The sequence below is a fragment of the Dreissena polymorpha genome, chromosome 1, assembly GCF_020536995.1.
Source record: "Dreissena polymorpha isolate Duluth1 chromosome 1, UMN_Dpol_1.0, whole genome shotgun sequence".
NCBI classification, from domain to species: domain Eukaryota; kingdom Metazoa; phylum Mollusca; class Bivalvia; order Myida; family Dreissenidae; genus Dreissena; species Dreissena polymorpha.
The window spans coordinates 199,858,405-199,870,524 of record NC_068355.1 but is presented as its reverse complement, the minus strand read 5'-3'; the positions used below and the strand labels follow the sequence as shown (position 1 = coordinate 199,870,524).

The 12,120-nt window shown below is 34.1% G+C and overlaps 1 protein-coding gene across 2 annotated transcripts; it reads left to right on the top strand.

The window, feature by feature from the left end:
* Positions 1-351: 351 nt before the first annotated feature.
* On the top strand, positions 352-8,912 carry LOC127867831 (cholecystokinin receptor type A-like). Of its 2 annotated transcripts, none has more exons than XM_052409324.1 (2): positions 352-489; positions 5,494-8,912. In XM_052409324.1, exon 2 carries the CDS (start codon positions 5,654-5,656, stop codon positions 6,932-6,934), a length of 1,281 nt encoding a protein of 426 aa, XP_052265284.1. In that variant the 5' UTR covers positions 352-489; positions 5,494-5,653; the 3' UTR covers positions 6,935-8,912. The 2 variants fall into 2 exon arrangements, with proteins under 2 accessions (XP_052265284.1, XP_052265281.1); XM_052409321.1 differs by having other exon boundaries at positions 352-625.
* Positions 8,913-12,120: the final 3,208 nt, after the last annotated feature.

Sequence of the window (12,120 nt, the reverse complement as noted above, 5' to 3'; positions counted from 1 at the left end):
TTATATTGTATATATATCACGCGTTCGGATTGTGTTACATTGCCTAAAGCTTTACGAATGTTAATGTGCCATGTATGTGAACTATGCATGGATAAAATCATTTTAAGATATAGATACTGAGTTTATTTAAAACGTGAAGATAAAAACTTAATTGTGTGACACTCAAGTAGTCGATTAATTTTCTCCACTGAAACAATGAGGATCTGTAGTCTTGTTTTCTGTACCGTTTTATCACCGCTTTTCGTTCAAAGTTCAACAGATACTATGGAAATCCTGGTCCAACTACGTAAGCGGGTAATGACAATAGTGTCTCAGAAATTAACGGCAATATTGCAAACCAGCGATGAACCCCGATGCAGCAGAACGGTTTAGATTCAAATATCGGATATCTTCAGTAATACTTAATGAGCGCATTGACGCACACCCACAGTGTGCTACATTAACATTTGACTAACCAGCTGAGAAGCAGTGGGAATATACTGGAGTAAAGTAATGAGTAAACATTTCAGTGATTTTAATGAAATCAGTTGTTGAAATGGATTTATATACGAGTTTATAAATTATAATTTAAAAAAATGGAACAATTGTAATGTGTTTTAGTAATGATTAATAGTCTTGAATACATGTGAGTATATGAATTAAATACAAAATGTGTAAAGTGTTTTCCGTTTAAAATCTACAATAATTTAAGATTTTAAAGTATTTCAACTAAATGCATGTCATGTGATTGATTATACGGTCAATGGATTGAAACAATCTTTGGCCGAAATCATCGGTCATGGCAGTCAAACGTCAACGTTCTATTTGCGCTAAAAATATGTACATTAATGTTCGATAGTTGATTCACTTTAATTTGTTTTTCTTGTATTGAGACGATATATTTAGATATATGTTGGTTTCATTTCAACTTCATAAACATGCTGTGTTATTTTATGGGAGCCATGTTTTGACCTTAATACGAGGGATTTTCTGTTTGATATGTACTAATTTGTGGGAATACGTAAGAAGACAAAGCTCAATGTATTACTCATTAAGATTTAATTTGAACGAAACGTTTCATTTAGTGTCGTTTATTTATGTTCCCTTGATGTTAAAATTGATTGGGGTTAATCACATAGTATACTTGCAACAATGTAGGCATCTTACCCATGGATTCAGTTGATAGACGTTCACCGCTTCATACATGCTTCATGATCACAATTACATACAGAATCGCATATTTATAATTTATATAAAAATACTTTAATTTTACGGTTGAAAATTGTTAAGATTCTTTTGGCAAAAATAGCAACTGCCTGTTGCATAGTGTAGATATATTCTTGACATGTAAAATGTATTTGTAAGTAGTGTTTACCAAAATCTGCTGTAATACCAAGAAAACACAATTTTCTAGAATGTGTGTTTTTTTTTAACTTTTTTCATGGTAAGGTATTTTATTCGGCGTATGCTGACTCCACTATTAGTTAGTTGGTAAGTTAAGCGATACAAATTCAGAACTACAATGTGTCCGTTTAATCTAAATATGAGAAAATACGTTGTAGTATAACAAGTGTCGCCAACAAATATACATGCCTTGTCAAATATCGTCGGTTTGATAACCTATCCAATTAAACGAACGTGCGTTAAACGTAATGTTTCAAAATTGCTATTCATTGCAACAATTAGAAATAGGTAGTAGTCCTAACGGACGTAAATCAACAAGAACCTGTTTACAATTTAGCAAATGTGTTCATCGGGCAACAATTAGCCGGCTATTACTAAGTGATTGGCTTTACCTGTTAACAACAAGTCAGTTAGTATAAGAAACAAGATCTGGTACTTCAATTACGCGTGACTTTATGACTTCGTCTGAGTACGTTACGTTATTACAGACTCAGCTAATCGCGGTGCGACATATAATATATGGTTTGCATCGAGCCAAAATTGAATAAAATTATGCCATATGTAGCATTTAAATTGCACCATAGATATAGTTATAATATTTGCATATATTAGTCATTTTTATTAGCAATAAATCAGAGTTCCAATAACAGGACATGCTGTCTGATAATGTGTACATTGGTGTATTTTTTATCGTACCACTTCATTGATATATGCCTTATATGACGCTGCGTGATGTTTTTGTTTACTTCACGTCAACAACAAAAATGTAATATCATTTATTTCATTCAACGGTTGTAGGTAGGCCATATTACCTCGAATCAACTTTTAAGTCATAACTATCGGAAAAATAGAATCAAAATCAACTAAAAAACACCAAACAATTTGTTACGAAGATGCAATATATTTAAAGACAAAAAGCAAGAAAACAACAATATATATACATAAAAAAATTTAGCTCTATTGCTCTTGATTTTAGTATTCACAGGTCAAACATCAAATATTATGTTCGTTCCGCTAAAAATCAGCGTTATAGCGATAATATTTAATTATTTCTTTTAAAATATGCATGTAGAGGTATGATAAACAGAAACACAAGACAACAGTCCCTCCGTTCTTTGATTCGTAGCCTATCCTGATATATGACACAAAGATAGGGCAATAACCAATTATTTATATGCGTATTTTACAAGATCGCAGTCTAAAGTTGAGTGGGTTTTAAAAAAATTTGATGAGCGAATGTATTTCATAATTTAATTTAAAAAACATATAAACAAGCAAATTGTTTCCTACTTAAAAAAGGATTATCATTAAATTTATACAAAACATGGATTTGTTAAAAATATAAGAAAATAATAAGTCTTTGAAATATTGACGAATCATATTACCAACTTTTGTATTTAATCGCAACATTTTATTCATACGATTTATGAGTATTGGTATCGTCATGTGGGCTTGTAATTAGGCACACGAAAACAATGATCTAGAATAGCGCGCTTCCCCCTTTAAGCACGCATCAATGATGCGATACCCTGGGGTATCAGACGTACTATAAGAGGAATCTGAAATGAAACCATGGATTGAATACAAACACACCGCTGTTGAATAAGTACACAATAGCGACCTCCATTATACAGGAAACATATTTGATGCTGTGTATTTCTTTTCATTCAATTAAAAAACGTAAATAATGAAAATGCCTTTTAAGTAAATGGTATTTGCATGTTTAAGAAAATAAAACTTTAGTTCTAATGGAACATTAAATGAGATTAACACGCCATGCTTAAATGAGATTAACACGCCATGCTTAAATGAGATTAACACGCCATGCTTAAATGAGATTAACACGCCATGCTTAAATGAGATTAACACGCCACGCTTAAATGAGATTAACACGCTATGCTTAAATGAGATTAACACGCCATGCTTAAATGAGATTAACACGCCATGCTTAAATGAGATTAACACGCCATGCTTAAATGAGATTAACACGCCATGCTTAAATGAGATTAACACGCCATGCTTAAATGAGATTGACATGCCATGCTTAAATGAGATTAACACGCCATGCTTAAATGGGATTAACACGCCATGCTTAAATGAGATTAACACGCCATGCTTAAATGAGATTAACACGCTATGCTTAAATGAGATTAACACGCCATGCTTAAATGGGATTAACACGCCATGCTTAAATGAGATTAACACGCCATGCTTAAATGAGATTAACACGCCATGCTTAAATGAGATTAACACGCCATGCTTAAATGAGATTAACACGCCATGCTTAAATGAGATTAACACGCTTTGCTTAAATGAGATTAACACGCCATGCTTAAATGAGATTAACACGCCATGCTTAAATGAGATTAACACGCCATGCTTAAATGAGATTAACACGCTATGCTTAAATGGGATTAACATACCATGCTTAAATGAGATTAACACGCTATGCTTAAATGAGATTAACACGCCATGCTTAAATGAGATTAACACGCTTTGCTTAAATGAGATTAACACGCTATGCTTAAATGAGATTAACACGCCATGCTTAAATGAGATTAACACGCTATGCTTAAATGAGATTAACACGCCATGCTTAAATGGGATTAACACGCCATGCTTAAATGAGATTAACACGCTATGCTTAAATGAGATTAACACGCCATGCTTAAATGAGATTAACACGCTATGCTTAAATGAGATTAACACGCTATGCTTAAATGAGATTAACACGCCATGCTTAAATGAGATTAACACGCTATGCTTAAATGAGATTTACACGCCATGCTTAAATGGGATTAACACGCCATGCTTAAATGAGATTAACACGCCGTGCTTAAATGAGATTAACACGCCATGCTTAAATGAGATTAACACGCCATGCTTAAATGAGATTAACACGCCATGCTTAAATGAGATTAACACGCTATGCTTAAATGAGATTAACACGCCATGCTTAAATGAGATTAACACGCCATGCTTAAATGAGATTAACACGCCATGCTTAAATGAGATTAACACGCTATGCTTAAATGGGATTAACACGCCATGCTTAAATGAGATTAACACGCTATGCTTAAATGAGATTAACACGCCATGCTTAAATGAGATCAACACGCTATGCTTAAATGAGATTAACACGTCATGCTTAAATGAGATTAACACGCTATGCTTAAATGAGATAAAAACGCCATGCTTAAATGGGATTAACACGCCATGCTTAAATGAGATTAACACGCTATGCTTAAATGAGATTAACACGCCATGCTTAAATGAGATTAACACGCCATGCTTAAATGAGATTAACACGCTATGCTTAAATGGGATTAACACGCTATGCTTAAATGGGATTAACACGCTATGCTTAAATGGGATTAACACGCTATGCTTAAATGGGATTAACACGCTATGCTTAAATGGGATTAACACGCTATGCTTAAATGGGATTAACACGCTATGCTTAAATGGGATTAACACGCTATGCTTAAATGAGATTAACACGCTATGCTTAAATGGGATTAACACGCTATGCTTAAATGGGATTAACACGCTATGCTTAAATGGGATTAACACGCCATGCTTAAATGAGATTAACACGCCATGCTTAAATGAGATTAACACGCTATGCTTAAATGAGATTAACACGCTATGCTTAAATGAGATTAACACGCCATGCTTAAATGAGATTAACACGCTATGCTTAAATGAGATTAACACGCTATGCTTAAATGAGATTAACACGCTATGCTTAAATGAGATTAACACGCTATGCTTAAATGAGATTAACACGCTATGCTTAAATGAGATTAACACGCCATGCTTAAATGAGATTAACACGCCATGCTTAAATGAGATTAACACGCCATGCTTAAATGAGATTAACACGCTATGCTTAAATGGGATTAACACGCTATGCTTAAATGGGATTAACACGCTATGCTTAAATGGGATTAACACGCTATGCTTAAATGGGATTAACACGCCATGCTTAAATGAGATTAACACGCTATGCTTAAATGGGATTAACACGCCATGCTTAAATGGGATTAACACGCCATGCTTAAATGAGATTAACACGCCATGCTTAAAACACTTGAACTCTTTTTCCAGGTTCTTCTGTCCTACGTGGGTGCGACCAGTATTCCGACAGCCTGCAAGTGTTGACTGACAACAGTCACCCGAATATCGGCTTCATTAAACATCAAACAGAACACCTAGAAAAAAAAACACAAATTGATATCAGCTTTGCAAAATATCCACGAATTCGACCATGCATTCAAACAGTGCAGCTTCTATACTCAACGAGTATAACTTAACCGATGACAACAGTACCATTAATGGATCCGACAAATATTATTTCAGCAGTGACCTAATTCGACGTGAAAAATCGGCGGACTTCTTTCCCGTTCTCATGCCATCGTTTATCTACACAGCAGTTCTCATGCTCTTTGGAATGCCTGGTAACTTAATTGTTGTTATAGTATATAAGTTTAAAATGGCAAAAACGACATCCCGACACTTCATTATCGCATTGGCAGTTTTTGACTTCATTAACTGTGCGTTCGGGATGCCAGTGGAGCTGTGGTTGTTGACAAATTTCTATAACTTCGATCACCCTATTCTGTGCAAACTGTCTAGGTTTTCGACGTTTACTATGAACAACGCCTCAACATGTGTCCTGATTGGAATCGCTGTAGACCGCTTTAGACGTGTGTGCATGCCGTTGCGTCCAAACATGACTGTGAAACATTCCAAGATAATGTGTATTTCTTTTGCGGTAATTTCCGTTATCCTCGCGATACCCGCATTGTTTATATACAATACCAAAACCATTCCTCAATCAACAAAAGTCAATGGAACGTTTATTAACATGGATTTTAAAACATGTTACGTGGTTTCAAAATCCGGGTCCCCTGTCCCGTTAATATTTAGCTCGTATCTCTTTGTCATCATTATCCTCATGATATTATCACTGACCATCATGTACGCTCTTATCGGAAGGGTGGTTTGCTCCACCAGACAACCTGACAGATCAAATACTAATGAACATGGTGGCAACAAACATTTTATTGTTGTTGACAATACAACATTAGACCGCTCTAGGTTTTCAACTCGTTTAATGCGATCTCTGTCTCACTACTCGCCAAACTTCTCCACAAGACAGAAATCCCCGGGCAATGCTTCGCCATTGCGGGACATCATCGAGCCGCTTGCCGCGGCCAAGCGTTCTCATTCGGACTTGTCCATGCGTAGACATGGCGGAAGAGAAATACGAGCTGGCAGAACAACCCTGATATTATTTATAGTAACCCTAGTGTTCGTGTTGTCCTTCGTTCCGTATTTAGCCTTAACCTCGATACGGTATATTTCGCCGGAGAAGATTGAAAAAATTTCAAACTCTGGAATGATGATGTATCATTTTGCGTTGCGTTCGTATCTACTGAACAGCGCTGTCAATCCTCTCATTTATTGCTTCCTTAACAGAAAGTTTAGAGAGAAAGTTAAGTTACTTTTTAAGTCTGTGTTCTGTAGATGTTGCATGAAGAACTAATCGATAATTAATTTGTTGATTACGTGACTTGGCACGTGAATATACTACAACATAATTTAAGACTCCAGCATTTAAATCATTTTTCATTCAGTTGTGTCCTTCTTGTTTTAGTTCCCTGGTCAGGGATTACAATCTCCTAGAGTTTTTGATCCGATGATAAAATGTGTGTTCTCTTCAAAAACTATTTGTGTGTATGTATATAACAATACAAACGTTTCTCTCAGTGCAGAATTTATTAAAACTGTTAAGCTTACAAAAAAGATCAAATATTTCATTAAGAGAAGATCTGTTGGCGATATACATGAATTGTACAATATACTGTGAATGTTGAAGTATGTTTTTATAATCAATATTTTATCCAGTCACACATTATTAAAATACTTCGATAACATTTCGCAGTTATTTACACTGTTTTCAACTTAAAGAAACTGCTCGAAATCCGTATTTATCTATACCATTTTTGTTTAAAGAATGCTTCATTGATAATATAACAGTAAATGCATACGACAATTTAATGAAAAGTTGTTTTGTTGTTGTTAAATATGAATTGAATGTTCAATGTCAATATACGGGACTGCCTGTTCGTATTGTGTGTTTTGCATAAGATCTATATAGTCATTGTATTGATTTGATTGTTATACAACGATCAATGCCCTATTCGTTGCTTAGTCATACTTTCGATTCATCCGTTGGAAAAATGGCTCTAATTTACATGGTTAATAATCTTTGAACGTTTCTAAATGTGTTGATATCCAAAATGTATTTTGTTTTTGAAATAAAACATAAGACAAATAAAAAACGCGTTATCCTTAATTGTCCGATGTGACAGAAATAGAGGATATTTGTTCATGTCACGAGTAAAAATATTATTTTTCTATGATCACGAGTGAAATAACAAACAATCTAACACAGACGTGAACACATTTTCTGTTTCTTTTATGCCCCCTTTTCAAGAAAATAATTAACAGCTGTTTCCCTTTCGCTGAAAAGTTATCCTGTTTCCCGTGGCATGCCTCAATACATTTCAAAACACAAAATGACGTCATTTGTGTGACGAAATGACGTCATTATACCAACGACATTCTCCAGTTAAAATCTTTTACAATTTATCCCATTTTCACCGCGACATTGACGGTATAACACGTTGTGGAATATACTTGCTTGTAGAGTGAATATACTACAACATAATTTAAGACTCCAGCATTTAAATCATTTTTCATTCAGTTGTGTCCTTCTTGTTTTAGTTCCCTGGTCAGGGATTACAATCTCCTAGAGTTTTTGATCCGATGATAAAATGTGTGTTCTCTTCAAAAACTATTTGTGTGTATGTATATAACAATACAAACGTTTCTCTCAGTGCAGAATTTATTAAAACTGTTAAGCTTACAAAAAAGATCAAATATTTCATTAAGAGAAGATCTGTTGGCGATATACATGAATTGTACAATATACTGTGAATGTTGAAGTATGTTTTTATAATCAATATTTTATCCAGTCACACATTATTAAAATACTTCGATAACATTTCGCTGTTATTTACACTGTTTTCAACTTAAAGAAACTGCTCGAAATCCGTATTTATCTATACCATTTTTGTTTAAAGAATGCTTCATTGATAATATAACAGTAAATGCATACGACAATTTAATGAAAAGTTGTTTTGTTGTTGTTAAATATGAATTGAATGTTCAATGTCAATATACGGGACTGCCTGTTCGTATTGTGTGTTTTGCATAAGATCTATATAGTCATTGTATTGATTTGATTGTTATACAACGATCAATGCCCTATTCGTTGCTTAGTCATACTTTCGATTCATCCGTTGGAAAAATGGCTCTAATTTACATGGTTAATAATCTTTGAACGTTTCTAAATGTGTTGATATCCAAAATGTATTTTGTTTTTGAAATAAAACATAAGACAAATAAAAAACGCGTTATCCTTAATTGTCCGATGTGACAGAAATAGAGGATATTTGTTCATGCCACGAGTAAAAATATTATTTTTCTATGATCACGAGTGAAATAACAAACAATCTAACACTGACGTGAACACATTTTCTGTTTCTTATATGCCCCCTTTTCAAGAAAATAATTAACAGCTGTTTCCCTTTCGCTGAAAAGTTATCCTGTTTCCCGTGGCATGCCTCAATACATTTCAAAACACAAAATGACGTCATTTGTGTGACGAAATGACGTCATTATACCAACGACATTCTCCAGTTAAAATCTTTTACAATTTATCCCATTTTCACCGCGACATTGACGGTATAACACGTTATGGAATATACTTGCTTGTATTCAACACTGTGGAATATACCTGTCGCGTGCACGGACTACTTTTTAAATGACGTCATGAGATATGCGCTAAATTTAGGTCGATATTGTTTGGTTCATTTATCGAATTTTAAGGTCACCCATTAGAAGAAAATGTGCATATTTTGCAGAAAAATATATATATGACATATTCACCAAAAGAAATGTTGACATAAAATATAAAATTACACGATTTTTGTTTTGTTATTTTTTTATTTATATTTACTATACCACTGAATGATTTTTCATAAGAAACAAAGTCGACAAAACTTAAGCTTCAAAATTATACGACCTTCAGCCTTTAAATCTAGTCATATGACATAATTTTTCGCCATCCGTATAATGAATCAGCTGATTGATGGCGTCATAAAATGACATACTTATTGCGTCATTTTCCCCATTTTTTTGACGATTTATTATAAACGCGACTTATTTCACATGTTTTCTACATGTACTGTATGTCGACATATCTGAATTGTCAATTGATCACATTTTCCTTATTTCGTGTAATGTGCATTGTTTATAACCAAAGCATATACTTTTGACATTTAACTTAAATATTAAGAATGTACAACAAGCCATACACATATCGCCCAGTTCATGAATAATCTGCTATGTTTGCTTTCCTTTTTAATTCACGTTAGGCATAGAGCTGTGTATAAGATGGTAAAAATAGCACCACACTGGAATTGGGAACGTCCCATTTTGTACACGGGTATTTTGTACTCATTTATCTGTTGTGTACTGGAATGTTTTCCATTCTTTGTGTATTTATATATTAAATTATTTTCTCGTACAATAAGGGCATTTACCATAGATAAATAAAACATTGTGCAAGTTCAAACATAATTATGTTTGTATGCAGAAATCTGCAAATGCAACCGAGTTTACCAACGGCTATTATTAGATAAACTGCTCCGGTTCATTTGAACAGCAGTAATGTAGAGTACATGACGTAGCGTGTGACGAAGAAGAAAGTTTATCGCGTTCATAAACTCATTTGAATAAAGTGATAGAATGGCATAAGGGTCTTTATTTAACTATGCTAAAATAATTATTAAAGACCCTAGATGCAAAATCGTCAATTATTGAGTTAAATGGATTATTAGATGGATTTTAAAGGATAATTAAAGGTAAGATACTAGTTCTTACGTGTTTTGATTTTTGTTTGTACTTTTGTCGTTCCCTGTTCTCGGGGAAATGATTTTAACATGGGCGCCATTGATGCATCGGATCACACACGGCAAACCCTACTCCTATAAATATGAGGTCGATTTACATCGCCAAGGCTCGCGCTTCCGGCGTTCTAAGCCTCGCAACATAAACTTCAACGCTAACCTAGTATTCTCTATATATCCTCCATTCCTATAACTTCGTGCAGTATTATAAGTCCGTGTACTTTTTTATGACGTAAGCTGCTAAACAACATTCGAACGCATGTGCCCGAAAACTGTTCACATTTGTAACGCGAGTATTTCCACAGCCGATAAGACAACAATCACGGGGACAAAATAATAAATATGATATAAATTGTCCGTTTTTCTGATCTCGTTCCCATATAAATAGCCTTAAAAATGTTTAAAATCTGCACATTCCCTTCACCAGACGGACGCGGCTATGTTTGTCAATGTTTTGATCGTAAAATGTTGTGAGTTTCCATTGGAGGCCCATCTCGAATTTGTATCTGTTATGATTACTTTGCATTACAATGCAATTAAAGTATGCTGTGTATGCGGAAAATTTTACCCCCCAAATGATGACACGAGACCATACGTTAAGATCGTGACATGGGCCTATCGCGATAAATGTTCTCAATGCGTCCGTTTGGGGATTTGTCACAAAACAACTGTCATTTGTGAATAGAATTGTATTAAGCAGTTTTCCGTTAGTGAAGACACTTTATCTAGACGTCTGAATACAGTTATCACAGTTCATATTTCGTTTTTATAAACACCAGTTTTGTTTAAACCATTCTGTTCAATACAGTTTGTTCACGAAATTCATCTAAAACAACACATATTTAATACAAATAAACACATATTATGATATTCACAAAAACATATATCGGTTATTATAAACACATCCCAGGGCCTCGCTATGACGTCATCAAAATCGGTGCACGATCTTATAGGGTAATTTTGTGTGACGCAGACTACGATGTACATGAATGCTTAAAGGTACGTAACTCCATAATAATAATCTGACAACCACATATTTCACTTCTTCTTTGTTAAACAAAAGATAAATCATAAAGTATACATCAAGTTTAGTTATTGTCTAATGATTTTTCAATAAAGATTTGCCTCTGAAGTTTAAGATGCACGAACTTATAAGTGTAGAGACTAAATAAACGGTGAAAAAGCATAAAATAAGAAGAAAATTTGTTGGATTCGGTGGAATGTCGATTTTAATTCACTCGTGATCATTGAAAATCAATAAACAATTATTTATGACAATTTGTTTATTTTCACTGCTGTTATTTCACTGCAGAAATGTCATATTATATCATTAGGTATAAAAGAAACAATCAGTTACAACCTTTTTAATAATATCGTACGTGCTCATCAAAAAACAGTATCGATCTATAAAATAAGCGTTCAACAGCTATGTACTAGTTATGCATAATGTGTAATTTAATTACGGAACTCTTGATATGTTTTTAATGAACATACAACCTGTCATTGAATCATAGAAATATATTGCTAACGAGATCATCATGGCCTGGCGATACTTGTAATCCTTTCACCTGGTGTAGGCAGGGCCCAGTATTACTCACGTAAACAAGTCTACGTGCGAGCCCAGCGGGTTCATCAGGCGAGTATATTTAAAACGAGCTTGTTGGCCGACTGAATGGATTCAATCTGCGCATTA

Bases quoted from the DNA above. Each gene is read 5' to 3' on its own strand.
- LOC127867831 (XM_052409324.1), top strand. From the start codon at position 5,654: ATGCATTCAAACAGTGCAGCTTCTATACTCAACGAGTATAACTTAACC.